At 45.5% G+C, this 19,157-nt stretch overlaps 1 protein-coding gene across 1 annotated transcript in view; it reads left to right on the forward strand.

Annotated features, from left to right (window-relative positions):
• coro2ba (coronin, actin binding protein, 2Ba) overlaps nt 1-19,157 on the forward strand; it is a 187,272-nt gene that overhangs the window by 100,181 nt on the left and 67,934 nt on the right. Inside the window, exon 2 of the mRNA XM_060853372.1 lies at nt 17,639-17,839. Coding sequence (XP_060709355.1) covers nt 17,639-17,839 — 201 coding nt within the window. The remainder of the gene's footprint in view (nt 1-17,638; nt 17,840-19,157) is intronic.

The following is a 19,157-nucleotide window of genomic DNA, read 5'->3' on the forward strand; positions in this document are numbered from 1 at the left end:
GCTTACTAATGCTCAAACTGCCTCAGGTCAGAGTGAGAACAAGAGTAGGCTCAAACTCTGAGTGCGTCATGGATTGTTTTAAAATTATTTTTGGGATGTAAGCATTGCAGGGTTGTGCCAGCACATTGTTCCTATCCCTAATTGCCCTTGAGTAGGAGATAGCATTCCCTGTTGCATAGGTACATGTTTCATGCTTTATTCTGTAGTAGATTTGATGCGACCGATTGACTTACTAGACTATTTCAGAGGGCAGGAGTCAGTGAGGTCCTCAGATGCTGGAGTTGAGAGTCGAGAGTGTGTTGCTGGAAAAGCACAGCAGGTCAGGCAGCAGCCGAGGAGCAGGAAAATTAATGTTTTGGGCTGGACCCCTTCATCAGAGGACAGCTAAGTCCATAAGACCATAAGACATAGGAGTGGAAGTAAGGCCATTCGGCCCATTGAGTCCACTCCGCCATTCAATCATGGCTGATGGGCATTTCAACTCCACTTACCAGCATTCTCCCCAATTGTATTGCTGCACACCTGGAATGTCATGTAGGCCAGACTGTGTTTGATTGGCAGATTTCCACACTTGAAATACACTAATGAGCCAGAGTTTTTTTTCCCCCGACAAGTGGTTACATGACCATTAATAATGCTGCATTTTCGAGTCGTATTATATAAATTCCTCCAATGCTGTGATGGGATTTGAAACCCTTGGGTTACTAATTCACTCATTTTGCTGGTGTGCTTGCACTGGACATGGATTGCAGTCGCAGGCTTGAGTTCTAGTCTGTGTCTAATTCACTGACCTCAGTCTGCACAGCTCTGTGATTGGTATCAGTATCCCCTGGACTAGAAAGGCAAAGATTTGGCAAGGTTCCTCCTCTTGGTGACAATCCAGCGAGCCTTATTGAAAGGGGTCGGACTCGACTCGATTAGCTGGACTGCTTGAGACAATACAGAGCCATGACCAATCATCATAAAATCCTACATCAGCAAGGAATGGTACTTCACAGGGATGAGGAAATAATGGCAAGTCCAAAATTATCCTCAACTCAGTGAATCTGTGGTCATGATACCTAATAATTGCCTGGTGTTGACAGCTGCATTGAATGTTCTTTTGAGAATCCTTGAATAACAATAAATCTGTCACTAAGGTAAGCTTTTAAACACTGGTCATAATAGTTTGTCATGGTGACCAGGAATGCTAAGAGCTGGCAGAGTAAAACATTGTGGTCAATGATGGCTTACGTCTGGAGAGAATAAGAGGGAGCAATCAGCTGAGAAAGGGGAAGAGTTTAAAAGTGAAGGAGGTAACATGATTTCACTTCACTTCACCAGTAACTCAACTTTCAGGAACATTGCCAAGGGGAATGGGCCTCTGTGGAGGTTTTGCCTTATTCCTGAGAAACCTGGTGAAAGGCCAAAGTTCATAGTTCAGGACAGCACTGACTGGGAAAGGAGTGGGAGACGATCTGGAGATGTGATGATTAGTGAGTCTGAGTTTGGCTTTTACAGCCTGATGATTGTGGACTTCGAGGTGAGGAGTTTTGAAATTTTGAAATTTTGCAATGGCCGGACTCCAAAAACCTTGACTGTTGGAACAAGTAAAAAGACGAAAGAATGGAAAACTAAGTCTGAACTTGGAAATTTACTGTCTTTTGGAAAGCACCCAACAGCTTTTCTTAAGAACTGAAATGGTAAAAGATTGATAGCCCCATACCAGACCAGGGTAGATAATGTCTTGCTTGCGTCCCTTGATGTCACTCACATTTTTCATTGCCCTGCTGAAGAAATCTCTTTGTTACTGTTAACCTGGTCTGTAACTTTAACAATTTGTTTTCTTATTCCAGGTAATTACTTTTGGGGAAAAGAACGACCCACGCTTAGAATCTATATTGTTCATCATTATAAGTCTCAGAAACAGCTCTGAGTTTCACATCAAACTAATTACTTTGCAGTGCAGTCACACATAGTGCAGGCAAGCGCAGCAGGTAGTTTATGCACAGCAAGATCCCACAAAGATCAAAACGATGAATGTCATTGATATTATTCCAGATTATGAATAATTTAAAGCTCAAACAGACCATTCGGCCCAGCTGGTCTATGCTGGTGTTTTATGCTCAATATGAGTCTGCTCCCACCCCATCCATCCATTCTTTCCTCATGCACTTGTTGAGCTTCCCCTTAAAGGTATTATTTTAATTGTTGGTTCCTGGTTAGGTTTCACTTCTGATAGTCTTTAGTTCTCTCTTTGGGTAACATGGCCTTTTCTGGATTTCCATCTGCCCGTGTGTGATTAAGGGCTGAATTTGGTAAATTTCTTCAAAACTCCTTTATCTACACGAGAATACATTCTACTTTTCTCTAAGTCCATCTCTCTCGTATTCCTCTTGTTTTCAATTCTGGCAAAAAACTGCTGATATCACTCTTATGTTGTCCTACTCAACATTATCTCAGTAGCCAACAGTTGGTTGTGGGATCAATCTAGTACCCTGTGGAATGTTCTCAAAGCAAAGATAGATAGATTTGTGAACAGTAAAGGAATTAAGGGTTATGGTGAGCGAGTGGGTAAGTGGAGCTGAATCCGTGAAAAGATCAGGCCTGATCTTATTAAATGGGGAGCAGGCTCGATGGGCCAAGTGGCCTACTCCTGCTCCATGTTCTTATGTTCTTCAGGATAGGACATGCAGTGAGCTCCTACTTTCCTTCAAATTACTGTCCATCTCAAATCACAGACAGCTACAAACTCACTTTAAAACCCCATCTGAAGGTTACATCTTCAACATTTATTGTCCGTTCCTAATAAACCTTCAGAAAGTGGCTTTCATGAGTCCCCGCAGTCCCTCTGCTGCAGTAACAGCCACAGTGCCGTCAGGAAGGAATACTCCAATGGGTGGTTTTCGAAGCTGTTTTGAACACATCCATTATTTTGACAGCAGATGATGTAATGTTACATTCCCATCAAACCTCTGGCAAAGCTTGAAACCTCTGAATGTTTCAGTAAAGGAGATGTGAACCTTTTGATGCCCACTAGGATTTCCTCTGATCTGCCAGACTCTGATACCTCTGTGATCAGACTGGAAAATTCCAGCTGACCGCAGACAATAAACCTTAAGAGACCTTTTCTATACTCGCAATGGACTAACTAGGCAGGCCCTTTCTGTCTCTAAGGAGATACTGAGGTGTGGAATGGTATTATCAATCCAGAATGCTGGTTGGCAGTAAAACTTTCCATGGCTACTTACCTCCATTAAAGCTATGGTGTAAACATACCCCTACACCTACCTCAAAATTCCATTACATTTAGTTTAATCTGGAATAATTTAAAACCTATAAGGTAACATGTTTACATAGATTCCTGACAGTACTGACGCAGTATAATCATTAATCCATTTAAAGCAGCCCACACAAGACATGTGACCTTTGAAAGGTGTAGAATCTCTACAATCCCAAACTAGATCCGTTAAGTATTAAAAATGGGAGAGCACTGATCTTTAGAATCTGTAAGTGAATCAAAAGACTGGCTCGTTTTCTGACTGATCCTCTGGTAGTGACCCCAGTAAAGAATGATCACATTGTTCGTGTTCAGTATTATCTGACATTGATTGACAAGACTGTGCTACTACAAGCACCCCTGAGTGATCTACCACCACTATTAGCCATTAGCAAGAACATGAGCTCTGTCTGAACTGATATCCTCGAATAACTGAATGGAAACTTCCATTTCAATCATCAAGTTGACTTCCCCCCCCAAACACAGAATGTGTCACATGAGACAATGAACAGAATGCCCTAAACCTGGTAGTAATGCTTCATCAATGACTCTCCCTCCATCATAAGGTCAAAAGTGAGGGTATCCTCTGATGATAGCACAATGTTCAACACCATTCCTCAGATACCAAAGCAGTCCAGGTTCAAATGCAACAAGATCTGGACAATATCCAGGCTTGGGCTGATAAGTGGCAGAACACATTAGCATCAAATCAATGCCAGGGGGTGACCATCACCAATAAGAGACAATCTAAATGCTGCCCCTTGACAATCAATGGGTGTTAACATGACTGAATCCCCCACTATCCTGGGAGTTAGCATTGACCAGAAACTCAACTGGACTCCCCACATAAACACAGTGGCTACAAGAGCAGGTCAGAGGCTTGGAATACTGAGGCAAGTAACTCAACTCCTGACCCCCAAAAGCCTGTCCATTACCGACACAACCACATCAGGAGTGTGGTGGAATGCTCCTCACTCGCCTGGACGGGGGCAGCTCCAACAACTCTCATGAAACTTGACACCATCCAGCACAAAACGCCTGCTTGATTGACATCACAGCCACAAGTATCCATCCCTCCATCACTGGCACTCAGAAGCAGCAGTGCGTACTGTCTACAAGATGCATTGCAGAAATTCACCAAAAATCATCAGACAGAACCTACCAAACCCACCACCATTTCTGTCTAGAAGGACAAGGCCAACAGCTTTATGGGAACACCACCACCTTCAAGTTTCCCTCCAAGCCACTTGCTTTCCTGACTTGGAAATATATCACCATTCCTTCACTGTTGCTGGGTCAACATCCTGGAATTCCCTCTCAATGGCATTGTGGGTCAGGAGAAAGTGAGGACTGCAGATGCTGGAGATCAGAGTCAAAAGGTGTAGTGCTGGAAAAGCACAGTTGATCAGGCAGCATCTGAGGAGCAGGAGAATCAACATTTTGAGTATAAAGTCTTCATCAGGAATTCCTCATGAAGGGCTTCTACCTGAACATTGACTGTCCTGCTCCTCAGCTGCTACCTGACTGGCTGTGTTTTTCCAGCACTACACCTTTTGTCTCTGATCTCCAGCATCTGCAGTCCTCACTTTCTCCTGACCCACAATGCCACTGAGAGGGAATTCCAGGATTTTGATTCTGCATCGTGGGTCAACCCGCAGCAGGTGGACTGCTGCGGTTCAGGATGGTAGCTGACCACCACCTTCTCAAGGGGCACCTAGGGACAGGCAATAAATGCTAGGCCCAGCAGCAACGTCCATATTTCACAAATGAATTGTAAAAAAAAGTCACAAAAATATGCTTTACATCAGATAATTGCAAATTATTTTTCGAAAGTAGAAATTAATATGTGACCTGAGCTTACAATCAATGATGGCAATCAAATTGCTTCACTTTACCTTCCAAATTCCAACCCTTTGAGACAGTGGCTCTATTTCTCCAAACGATAGTAGCTGAAGATGATTGAGTAAACAAGATATCCTATTCCTATTAGCAAAAGGGTCAAGACCATCACCAGGGATACTTTATTGGCTGGGAATGAACCATTAAGCATTAATGGGACACTGGGACTCTGACTGAGCGATTCCTGAATGTGAACTAATCAAGTTACAAGCATTACTTTATACCACAATTTATAGATGTGACTGGCTGATTGATCAGTGCTACCAGAGACAGTAAGTCTGGGCTCTCTGCGTGGTCAGAGAATCATTCTTTGAGATATTAAATTGGAGTCCAATTTTGTTCTATTTGAAGGAGAACAAGGAATTCTATCGGTGTCCTAGTGAACGTTCCTCTCTTTGTCTATTCCAATGAATGCAGGATGAGCCAGTTTTACATGAAGCCTGCTTTGTATATGTGCAAATTGGTTTGAAACATTTCCCTCCAGAGCATTAGCATACATGTTGTCACAAATGTTAATTTTGCTTTGCATATTCATTCCACATGAGGTACAGTTTGCTCCTGTTGCAAAATTGACATGTATATATTTTTGAAACCAGGATGAAGGACTTGTGTTACATAGATCAAGAGGCTACAGAAACTGAGAGGACATTTAATTGGTTCAAAACTACTATTTATTTCATGAAAATCATTTTAAAGAGAATATCTGCACTGGCTGAAGTGTCAGGAGCCTTCCAATAACATTACTGGACGAATCCTCAACTTCAGCATTTCAGATGGGAGAATTGAAATTTAACTAAATCTGGTTTAATGTCAGTCAGAAGAACCATGAAACTGGCAGACTGTGGTTTAAAAACCTATCGGATTTACTGATTCAGGGGAGGAGACCAAGCCCACAACAATGTGGGTTACCCCTCACTCCCTCTGAGATGGCTTTGCAAGGACCATCCAGGCAGATTTTATCAGCAAAGCTTATAATCGCAAAATGATAATGCAGATGACCCAGGTTTAATGTAATTGACAGAAGATGATGATCAGATTTTATGTTTTATTCAGTGAGATGTTATGATTGGGAACGTGCTGCCTGTGAAAGCAGTGGAAACAGATTTAATAACTTTGCAAAAGGCAGCAGCAGTTGTAGAAATGATTGAGAATGGTACAGTTGGAACTAGAGAAGGGATGGGATATGGATGTAGATTTAATTGACAAGAGAAAGACTTGCATTTTTAACGGTGACTCTCATGATCTTGAGATGGCCTCAGGATGTCACTAAGTGTTTTGCTGCCAATGAGACGCATTGGAGATGAGATTGAGTGCATTCCAACAGCAATTTACACACAGCAAGCGTCCACACAAAGCAATATAGATAATGAGTACGTCAGTGATGCTGGCCAAGGGAGAAATGTTGGCCAGGTTGTGGGGAAGAGCCTTCTTGCAATCAAACTAATGATTTGGGGATCTTCTGTGTGCACCTGACAGGGCAGACGGGCCTCAGTTTAACATCTCATCCAATCGCTGACAGTGCTGCACTCCCACCGGACTGCGCTGTTGTATCAGTCGAAATGATTGTGCTCAGGCCTGTGGACCCAGTGAGTATTCCCCACTCAGAGACCAGTGAGTATTCCTCACCCAGAGACCAGTGAGTATTCCCCACTCAGAGACCAGTGAGTACTCCCTACTCAGAGACCAGTGAGTACTCCCCACCCAGAGACCAGTGAGTACTCCCCACCCAGAGACCAGTGAGTACTCCCCACTCAGAGACCAGTGAGTATTCCTCACCCAGAGACCAGTGAGTAATCCTCACCCAGAGACCAGTGAGTATTCCTCACCCAGAGACCAGTGAGTACTCCTCACTCAGAGACCAGTGAGTATTCCTCACCCAGAGACCAGTGAGTACTCCTCACTCAGAGACCAGTGAGTACTCCCCACTCAGAGACCAGTGAGTACTCCCCACCCAGAGACCAGTGAGTATTCCTCACTCAGAGACCAGTGAGTATTCCCCACCCAGAGACCAGTGAGTACTCCCCACTCAGAGACCAGTGAGTATTCCTCACCCAGAGACCAGTGAGAATACCTCACCCAGAGACCACTGAGTACTCCCCACATGTGGCCAAAGTTGGCACCTTTTTAGTGAACACGTGTACGCTCACAGCTGCTTCTGACCGAAACAAAGAGGATAGTGAAGACACTGTAGCCAGTGACAGTGAGATTCATGTCAATGGATAATGCTTCTCGTGTACTGTTTCGGGTAAGGAACTGCTCATTTGCAATGTGAATGGGTTGAGTGATGGGGATCAGACCTATGAAGTGTTCTTGTGAAGACAGCACTTTGGCGAGGCCTGCAATAGCCTGTTGCTGTTTTTGGCTCTCTGAATTCGCAGGAAGAGTGGGACTGTTGTTTTTCTCGGGAGCTGCCTCGTTTATGCAGGAAGAAACTCTCTGAGTTCATTGTGTCAAGTGTCAGGTCAGCCTATCAGCACAAAACTGTGTGTCCAACAAAAGCAGATCCCAGGGAATTGAGAATCCCTAGCATTGAATGGAAAAGAGTGGATCTCACCCCTCCCTGCTGAAGTGATCTGATGTAGCCGTAAATCACGAGGAGCGAGGTCATCTCCGAACAAATAGGACTTCACATTTTGCATAACTGTGAGAAAGAACGGTCACGGTAGAGGAAGCCATTTTAAAAAAAACATTCATGGCTTTTTTTTAATTTTCTTTGACTGCCAAATAACTTCTCCTCCTTGCATAGCTGGAGGAGAGTTTCTAACATCTGCTGGAAGTAATTGTTTTCATGAGGTCTTTTTTTGATCTGAGCTTCTGTCTCTCCCCTCCCCCACCCCCACCCCCAGTAAGCCGGGAGGCTGTATCTGTGAGACCCTCCAGTTGTGTGAGCACCATGTAGCATGAGGTACTCTTTAATCGCCATGATACCAGAGCAAGCGTCTCCTTATTTTCCAGGCTGGCAATGCATCCCCCATTATTTAGAGTTGCTTGGTCATGCAGAATATTGTTTAAAGAGAGGTGTGTTCCTAAACTTGTGTCTTTGTCTTCTGTTCACTGCGACAAATGCAAGAAAACCTAATTTCAATTGATTGTTCTGGTGGAGTAGTGGACAGTGTGGAAGAATGTTACAGTTTGCAGGGGGACTTGGATAAACTGCAGAATTGGGCTGGGAGGTGGCAAATGGAGTTCAATGGAGCTAACTGTGAGGTGATGCACTTTGGAAAGACTAACAGGAAGGCAGAATACTGGGTCAATGGAAAGATTCTTGGTAATGTGGATGTACAGAGGGATCTTGGAGTCCATGTACATAGATCCCTGAAAGTTGCCACCCAGGTGGATAGTGCTGTTAAGAAGGCATACGGTGTGTTGGTTTCCTTCATAGAGGGATTGAGTTCCGGAACCGCAATACCATGCTGCAACTATACAAAATGCTGATGCGGCCACACTTGGAATACTGTGTACAGTTCTGGTCCCCATATTTCAAGAAGGATGTGGAAGCATTGGAAAAGGTGCAGAGGAGATTTACCAGGTTGTTGCTTAGTCTGGAGGGAAGGTCTTATGAAGAAAGACTAAGAGATTTGGGTCTGTTCTCATTGGAAAGAAGAAGGCTAAGAAGGGTATGTCTCTTGATAGAGACATACAAGATGATCAGAGGATTAGGTAGGGTAGACAGTGAAAGTCTTTTTCCTAGGATGATGACGTCAGCTCTTACGAGGGGGCATAATTACAAATTGAGGGGTGATAGATTCAAGACAGATGTCAGAGGCAGGTTGTTTACTCAGAGAGTGGTAAGGGCATGGAATGCCCTACCTGCTAATGTAGTCAACTCAGCCACATTAGGGAGATGTAAACAATCCTTAGATAAGCACATGGATGATGATGGGATAGTGTAGGGGAAATGAGCTGAGAATAGTTCACAGGTCGGAGCAACATCGAGGGCCGAAGGGCCTGTTCTGCGCTGTATTGTTCTATGCTCTATGATATGCAACAGCAGGAAATTCCAATGAGGGGTCACTGGACTCACCACGTTAACTCTGTTTCTCTCACCACTGATGCTGCTGAGTTTCTCCAGCATTTGCAGTTTTTAAAATTTTATTATAAAGTCAGAGTCACACGGCACAGAAACAGACCTTTTAGCCCAACATGTCCATGCCAATTAGGTTTCCTAAACTCAACAAGTCCCATTTGCCAGCACTTGGCCCATGTCCCTCTAAACCCTTCCTATCCAGATGTTTTTTAAATGCTGTAATTGTATCAGCCTCCACCACTTCCTCCTGCAGCTCATTCCATACACACATGAAAATGTTCCCCCTTATGTCCTTTTTAAATCTTTCCCTTCACACCTCAAACCTATGCCCTCTAGTTTTGGACTCCCCCACCCTGGAAAAAAGATCTTGACTATTTACCCTATCCATGCCCCTCATGATTTGATAAACCTCTATAAGTTCTTCCCTGAGCCTCCAACACTCCAGGGAAAAGCAGCCCCAGCAGAAAGTGAGTGCTGATTAGTTTATAAGTTGACTCTGATTGGTTGAGTATTGGTTTCTCTATAGCAATGTGAAGCTGTAGAGCGTCCAAGTTCCATAGCAACACCTCAGCCAATCAGCGATCCCCCTCATGTCGTACAAATTGTTGAGATGGTTTGAAATTTGGCATTTTTGCATTTGTCCTGATTGAGTACGAGATGAAAAGCTGCAGAATCCTATCTCTCCTTTCAACTACCATTATTCCTTGAACCATGTGTTACATTTAACTGGCAAATGAAAAGCAAACATTATGTTCAGGGGCTGATTTAGCAGATGAAGGTGATCTGTGATCTTGTCTATTTATCTCAATGTCATTCATGAGTGAATGGAAGCTAACAGGTAACTGAAATCTGCCAGACCATTTTGTGAGCAGCCTGGGCTCAGTTTGTAGTATATTAGCTGGTTCACAATTGGTGGAATTTTTTTTCTGTTAAGCTTTCTTCTTGCTGCTGAGATAAAAGATTGTGGGTTCAAGTCCTACTGCAGAATGTTGAGCCTATATCCTGCACTGACAGTCCTGGTGACGTACTCAGGTTGTGATGTTGGAAGTATAACTTACAGATGAGACATTAACCTGATACCTCAAGACAGAAAAGATCCCATAGAGTCATAGAGATATACAGCACAAAAACAGACCCTTCTGTCCAACTCATCCATGCCAACCTAATCTACTCCCACTTGCCAGCATTTGTCCCATATCCCTGTAAACCCTTTGTATTCATGTACCCATCCAGAAGCCTTTTAAATGTTATAATTGTCCATCACTTCCTCTGGTAGCTTGTTCCTGAAGAAAAGTAGAGGGTTTTCCCCAGTGTCCCGATTAATATTTATCTCTCAGCCAACATCATAAAAATATCTGGTGTCTATATTGGCTGTTACATATCAAAGAATCCCTACAGTGTGGAAACAGGCCCTTCAGCCCAACAAATCCACACCAACCCTCCAAAAAGTAACCCACCCAGACCCATTCCCCTACCTTATATTTATCTCTGACTAATTCACCTAACCTACACATCCCTGAACACCGTGCACAATTTAGTCTGACCATTTCACCTAACCTGCACATCCCTGAACACCGTGGACAATTTAGTCTGGCCATTTCACCTAACCTGCACATCCCTGAACACCGTGGACAATTTAGTCTGGCCATTTCACCTAACCTGCACATCCCTGAACACCGTGGACAATTTAGTCTGGCCAATTCACCTAACCTGCACATCCCTGAACACCGTGGACAATTTAGTCTGGCCATTTCACCTAACCTGCACATCCCTGAACACCGTGGACAATTTAGTCTGGCCAATTCACCTAACCTACACATCCCTGAACACCGTGGACAATTTAGTCTGGCCATTTCACCTAACCTGCACATCCCTGAACACCGTGGACAATTTAGTCTGGCCAATTCACCTAACCTGCACATCCCTGAACACCGTGGACAATTTAGTCTGGCCATTTCACCTAACCTGCACATCCCTGAACACCGTGGACAATTTAGTCTGGCCAATTCACCTAACCTACACATCCCTGAACACCGTGGACAATTTAGTCTGGCCATTTCACCTAACCTGCACATCCCTGAACACCGTGGACAATTTAGTCTGGCCATTTCACCTAACCTGCACATCCCTGAACACCGTGGACAATTTAGTCTGGCCAATTCACCTAACCTGCACATCCCTGAACACCGTGGACAATTTAGTCTGGCCATTTCACCTAACCTGCACATCCCTGAACACCGTGGACAATTTAGTCTGGCCAATTCACCTAACCTACACATCCCTGAACACCGTGGACAATTTAGTCTGGCCATTTCACCTAACCTGCACATCCCTGAACACCGTGGACAATTTAGTCTGGCCATTTCACCTAACCTACACATCCCTGAACAACGTGGACAATTTAGTCTGACCATTTCACCTAACCTGCACATCCCTGAACACCATGGACAATTTAGTCTGGCCATTTCACCTAACCTGCACATCTTTGGATTGTGGAAGAAAGCCCACACAAGTAATCGCCCGATGCGGAAATCAAACTTAGGTCCCTGGCACTGTGAGGCAGTAGTGCTAACCACTGAGCCAATGTACTGCCCCCCCCTACTGTAAAGATGATAAAAACTTGACTGTATTTTATATCTGACTTTAGTACTGGGACTGAAATGGTTTTGAATAGAAAGAACACTGGCTTGTAAAGGCTGCGGCAATCCCTTGATCACAGGTTGGTCAAGTCTGGAAAAAGATGGTATGAACCAAAACTGCAGTTTATCAGATGTGCTAAAGTGTTGCAGGTGTTTTTATTTCCATCCTTTCGTGAATTTTCATTGTATTGAAAGTTGTCACCTCACCTCCAATGATTGAACCTGAACAAGTACAACTTCCATGGATCGATTACCCAAAACCAGCCCATCTCTCAAGAAGCCCTTTGTGGCCGAACACTAGAGATGGATTTGTGACTGGTACTAGCGAGATAAAGGCTTCTCTCAGCCTCTCGTGAAGGAAGAAAAATGCCCAGTAACATAACTGATCTTTAAAAGAAACACCAGAACACTGAAAGCTCAAAGGACAACTGGATTCTTCATTCCAGCTGAAGACTGGGCTCCAAGTAAACAACTGGGTGTCTTGGGAATGAGACTCTAACCCAAAAACTTTAAACTAGAGAGTTATTTCATCTATTGTACCAGGCACTATCTCCTCTTAGCCTTGTGCCCACGTGTATCTGCCTGATGTTGCCTCTTTATCTGCTAACTGCAATGAAATGATAATCAAATTGCTCTTTCTGTCAATCAGGAGAGCCCTGTAATCGGCTCCTGGCTGGTACAGTAGGCGTTGAGTAGTTACGTTTTTATTAGACAGAAGTATGGCCTCATGCAGAAAAGAATTGTCGTGGCTGACTAAAGGAGGATAAATAACTGGATCTGATTCACTCCTTGAATTTCCCACGGCCAATCCACCCTAACCTGCACATCTTCAGCCTGTGGGAGGAATCCCTCGCAGACACTGGGCGAATGTACAAGCTCCACACAGTGTCCCGAGACTGGAATCGAACCGGGGTCCCTGGTGCTGAGAGGCAGCAGTGCTCACCACCCCCCCACTCCCCCAACTTTATCACCTGCATCACCTGCACTTCCAAAATTACCTCATTAACTGCAAAACACATTGGGGTGTCTTGATGATGTGAGATACACTTTGGAAATTTAAAAAAAATTTCCATTTGCTGCAAGAGAAGGGATACCTGATGCAGTGAGATAAATATATTGGGGTGGCACGGTGGCTCAGTGGTTAGCACAGCTACCTCACAGCACCAGAGACCCTGGTTCGATCCCAGCCTCGGGACACTGTCTGTGTGGGGCTTGTACATTCTCCCCCTGTCTGCTTGGGGTTCCCCCCACAGGCTGAAGATGTGCAAGTTAGGTGGATTGGCCGTGGGAAATTGCCTGTAGCGTCTAGGGATGTGCAAGTTCGACTGTAGTAAATGCAGGGTTACGGGGATAGGATCATGGGCTGGGTCAGTGCAGACGTGATGGGCTGAATAGCCTCTCTCTGCCCTGCAGAGATGCTATGATTCAAATAAAGCTCCTGAGCATGGTCTAATCTAATAGATATTTGGTGACTGATTTAATCTCACATGGGATTCCAACAGTATTAAGAATCATGAGAGCAAAGCATAAACTTCAATGTCTCATCTCAGAGATTAGATTAATGCCTTGAAATCATTAAACAAAATGGTCATCCCATCCTGACTGACTTTAGGGAGTTTTGTTCTGGTGATGCAGATTATTCACTGACCTGACCCCTCCCCCCCACCGACTCTGAGATTCAGTGCCATCACCATGGATACACAGGCAGGAATCACATGGTGCTCACTTGGCCTGAGTGCAGATGATGCTATAAAGTGTTCAAAACTTGACCAACCCGTGGTCAAGGGATTGCTGCAGCCTTTCCAGGCCAGTGTTCTTCCTTTTCAAAACCATTTCAGTCCCAGGTATTAAAGTCAGATATACAGTACAGTCCAATTTTTATCATCTTTACAGTAGGATATGTAACAGCCGATACATATACAATGATAGCAACAGATAATCCATTTTTATGATGTAGGTTGTGGGATAAGTATTGATCAGAACACGAGGGAGAACCCCTCTACTTTTCTTCAGGAATGAGCTGCCAGAGGAAGTGATGGACAATTACAGCATTCACTTGCAGCAAATCTCTGGGCTGATTATATGTCCTCTTTTCTATCAGTTAGATTTTTTTTTAAATTAAGTGGTAAGTGTTTCTGCTTGTGGGGGGGAGCCACTGGTCATGTTTTTTTAAAAAAAATTCATTCACGCGATGAGAGCTGGCTATGTCAGCATTTGTTATCTGTTCCAGAGGGCAGGTAAGAGTCAACAACATTGCTATGGGTCTGGAGTTACATGTAGGCCAGACCAAGTAAGGATGGCAGTTTTCCTTCCATAAAAGGAATTAGTGAACCAGATGGGTTTTTCCAACAATTGGCAATCATCAGACTCTAAAGTCCAGACGTTTATTGAATTCAAATTCCACCATCTACCATAGCAGGATTTGAACCCTGGTACCCCAGACATTACTGGAGTCTCTGCATTATTAGTCTAGCAATAATACTGTTAGGCCATCATCACCTCTTACACAATTATGTGCTTCTCTGATCATTACATAAACATAAACACAAGTTAAAAAAAAATTTCCTCCTGAGGGTTAGCCGGAAGATTTGGGAAGGCTATGCCAACAGGAAGGCAGTCTGGGCTCCACGGGAGGTCAGTACCCACTTGGTGACTCAAGAGAGGGTTACAAGGGAGCAGAGGACCTGCTGACCTTAACCAGGGTGTGTCTCATTCTTTCCTTGATGTTTCATGTCTCTAAGAGTGTGAGCTGGCATTGTGAGGTTACCACTGGAGACGTGGAGAAAGTGAGGTCTGCAGATGCTGGAGATCAGAGCTGAAAATGTGTTGCTGGAAAAGTGCAGCAGGTCAGGCAGCATCCAAGGAACAGGAGATTCGACGTTTCGGGCATAAGCCCTTCTTCAGGAAAGGGCTTTACCACTGGAGACGTGCCAGGTTGAGTCAATGTCTGCCACTTCATTGCAGCGACCGGTGTTGCACAATTGGCACCACAGTGGCACTACCTCTCACCCATATGCCAGAGTTCACTCTGAAAGCACAAAGGAGCTCAAACACCCGGCCGTGCCGCACTATCACCTCACTGACCTCATTACGACCTAGAGAGTGTACCCCTCAGGTAGCTTTCCATCTGAATGGACATGGGACAAGGATACAACCACACACTTGGCTTCTGGACCAACAGCTCTCAGGGACACACATTGAAGAATACTTTGTTGTTTCTCATTGACTTTAACTCATTAGTGACACTAAGCCACATTTCATTGAGGACCCTCTAACTCAGAACTGTCCTTCCCACCAAACCACATTGGTATTAGTAACACACTGAGCCAATCACAGCTCTAAGGGTTGCCATCTATCTCTGTATCTATGCATGCAGACACAGTGTTGTCATGCCCCTGTCACTGTCTCTTTGTCTGTAAGGGTAAAGATGAGCATGTTACATGTGAATGTGCCCAGGTGCATGAACATGAGGCTCTTGACCTTCTTCAGGGAGCAGGTTGTTGAGGTGCTGGGATAGCAGGGGGAAAGGGCTAAAGGCTGGGTTGGATATCTCTAACAGGAACACCTCCAATCAGATCAAGCAGTTGTATATCACTGAGACCTTCAGTCAAGGTGATAGCTCCTGCCTCTAACAACTCTCCTTACATTGCTCTACACAGCCTCCAGATTCGAAAAGGAAGAAACATAGAATCCCTACAGTGTGGAAACAGGCCATTCAGCCCAACAAGTCCACACCGACCCCCTGAAGAGTAACCCACCCCTACCCTATTACTCTACACTTACTCCTGAGACTGGAGAAACTGGGGATTTGCTTTCGTTGAGACAGAGAAGGTCATTATGATATTGGATAGGGCTGTTCAATATCAAGGCAGGTTTGAGAACCCATTTTCATGAACAGAAGGACAAGTAACCACAGGACAGAGTTCATGGTGATTACGACAGAAATAGGCAGCATGAGGGAAGACATTTCTAAGCCATGTGTTGTGTTCCCATGTCCATTGACTAAAAAGGTGAATGGAATATTTAATCATCGTTTTCAAAAGGAAATCAGATAAATATTTGAAATGACAGAAAATTACTGGGGCCTTACTGTGCAAACTTTGGTCTTGTAGTTTAGAAAATTATAACAAAGACTACACTTGTAAGTGTTGGCTGTAAAAGGATTTGGCGTGATTTAATGATGTGATGTAAATTCTTGTATCTATTGATCTATTGAGCTAAATGTTCTGTCTTGCTTTCAACCTAGATCACATCTGAATGTGTGGCACATTTGTTACAGATATTTTCTAAACAACCTGGTGGCTCAGTGGTTAGCACTGCTGCCTCACAGCACCCAGGTTCGAATCCAGCCTCGGGTGACTGTGTCTGTATGGAATTTGCACATTCTCCCCTTGTCTGTGTGGGTTTCCTCTGGGTGCTCTGGTTTCCCCCCACAGTCCAAAAGGATGTGCAGGCTAGGGTGAATTTGTCTTGCTAATTTACCAACAGTATTCAGAGATGTGTAGAGCGCACTCTCCACACACCACCCCCCAGGTCTCTCTCTCTCTAACAGCCCCTTGGACCTGCCTCTAAAGAGGAACAATCCTGAGCCTCAGAGATGACCATGTCAATGCCTTCCTCCCTGCCCTTCCCCAGCCTCGGGGGTGTCACCTCAATGGGTGCTCCTATCAGAGTCAGCTCAGGGTCACAGACATGGGGCCACAGCCAGGAGGAGGGTGGAGCTCACACCCTTCAAAGGGTCAACCTCTACTGCCCATGTGCCAAGACTTTCACTTGAGAGGCATGGATACACCAACTGATTGGCTGGGTGAGGTGCTATTGCCCATTGAGGGGGAAGAGGAGTGTCAGACCGGGCCCCGTGGGGAAGCCGTCCTGGGATATTCCAGACGTGCCTGGTTGTCTCCCTCTGTATTTCCAGCCCCTGCCCAGCCAGACGGCGGTCTCTCCAGGGGGCCACCAGAAGGTGCCCACCAATATCATCTGAGACAATCAGGCGAGGCACTCAACATGTTTCCTCATACTCAGTCACAGATGCCAAGTAGCAGTCAGCTACCAGATTAGGAAGAGGAAGAGTAGACAACATGGCAGTCTCATTGGGTGCACAGATGTCAACCTGCTGCCCAGCTCCACACTTGACACAAATATAGCACTTTGTACGGCAGTCTGCAGTGGCCCATTTCACTGCGGTGAAGTGTTGGACTATTTAAGATTTCCCTGACGTTGTCCTTGTGGGTACTGATCACTGTGCCAGCTCACACGTGGGCATCATGTGCAAACTATGTTGATGCTGTCCTCCCAGCTGCCCTCTGGAAAGCTCTGGAATGTTTGGAATTTGGCAACCTATCAGCTTGGGGTATTTCCTCTCTCTCTGTCTCTGTAATAGACAAATAACCCTTACATAGTGAAGCCCAGTTCCCATATTATCCTACATTATTCCTGTTCCTCTGTTTGTGTTGAATCAGATATCTTGAAGTTCATTAGCAGCTATTTATGGGAGCACAGACACACTCAGTTTAGGTTCTGTCCTTGCTGACTGACTACTCTGAGAGAGTGGGTGGCAATAAGTATTGCAGAAGTCAGAGTCAATAGATGTGAAGCCTAAAATGTTGTGTTTCCTGCTCCTTGGATGCTGTCTGACCTACTGTGCTCTTCCAGCTCTACATCGACTGACTCTGAAAGAGTGACCTGGAAGGTTGTGGGTCCATAATTGTCTTAAACTGCGCACTCTGGTACCGTTGTAAGAATGTGATAGATGCCCGGCCCATACCCCTGGGGAGATTTCCATTAACACCATCGCTTCTGCTTCCTTTCCAGATGTCATGGCGCCCACAGTACCGCAACTCCAAGTTCCGGAATGTCTACGGCAAGGCCGCCAGCCGAGAACACTGCTTCGACGGCATCTCCATCACCAAGAACGTTCATGACAACCACTTCTGTGCCATCAACCCCAGGTTCCTCGCCATTGTCACCGAGAGCGCTGGCGGAGGATCCTTCCTCGTCATTCCTCTGGAGCAGGTAGGAAGTGTTTCCAACGGCAACCCACAGCCCATGGTAACCCCTTTGCCCCCCACCCCGGCCCTGGCACCGCCACCACGACGCTGTAAATGGTGCGTCTGCTGTCTCAGAGCTCCTCCCACCCATACCGCCATCCCACTCCACCCCTTGGCAAAACGCAACAATCAATCAATGAACAAAACAGGGAGCGACTTGGAAAAACTCATGCAAACATGCCCAAATGGTGTTGTCGATGGGAAACAGGGGCTGCAGCTTCTGTTAGAGGGATTCGTGTAGCAACAGAGTTAGGAGGGGGCTGAGTGGGTGGGGAGGGAGACATGGGGGAAGGGAGTGAGGTGCTGTTTGTGGGATCTTGCTATGCAGTGATTGGCTGCATTGCCATTAGAGGAGCAATCTTTGCCACCTGTAGAGGGTCCCAGTTGTGAAACAGGCTCCGTGTTTGTGGGAGCGAGCAAGTTTGTGCTCTTTTTTTAAAAGATTTTTGAACCTATTTTCCGAACCATCCTGCTCCCACGCGTCTCTGGACCAGGTAGGGCATCAAGCTGGGTCTCCCAGTCCAGGAGTCAGGACGCTACCACGTCATCACAGGAGCCCCTCCCAGTATGTGATCTACCATGAGGCAGGGAGGATAGACACTGATGTGAACTGCTGAAGGGGGCGACAGATATTTCAGCTTTGAGAGTAATTAGGGATGGGCTGAAAATACTGACCTAGCTAACAACACCCACAGCCCGTACACAGGTCAGGAGGAGATGGGGGGTAAAAATGCTGAGATTTCTGTTTTACCTTCTCCACAGCCTTCCCCCCCCCCCCCGCCCACCCCCGCCATGTCTCTGTTCCAGATCGCTGGGGAGTTCAGGGTGAAGCCACGGCCAGATGGACAGTGGGCTAACTGATGGCCAGCTCAGTCCAGCTAGAACTCTGCTGTCTCTCCTCCCCCCACTGCCTCCTGCGAGGGAGCGTGGGGTGGTCTTGGGGGTGTTAGACAGCAGTTCAGGGGCTGGTTCACGTGATGACGTGGGAACACACATCCTGCAGTGGGAACCAAAGGACCAGGGAGCGCAGGCAGGTGGGGTTTAGTGGAAAGGTCGGTGACTAGACGGAAGGAAAGAGGCTGAAATCAGTGCTGAGATGGGTCAGGGGAGGAGACACACATTTTAATTAATAACTTTGTGGATTTATCAGGAGCAGGAGATCATAGAGATGGACAGCACAGAATGCTTCGGTCCAACTCGTCCATGCTGACCAGATATCCTAACCTATTCTAGCCTCGTTTCCCAGCACCTGGCCCATATCCCTCTAAACCCTTCCTATACAT

This window comes from Hemiscyllium ocellatum, chromosome 39 (genome assembly GCF_020745735.1).
Source record: "Hemiscyllium ocellatum isolate sHemOce1 chromosome 39, sHemOce1.pat.X.cur, whole genome shotgun sequence".
Classification (NCBI taxonomy): domain Eukaryota; kingdom Metazoa; phylum Chordata; class Chondrichthyes; order Orectolobiformes; family Hemiscylliidae; genus Hemiscyllium; species Hemiscyllium ocellatum.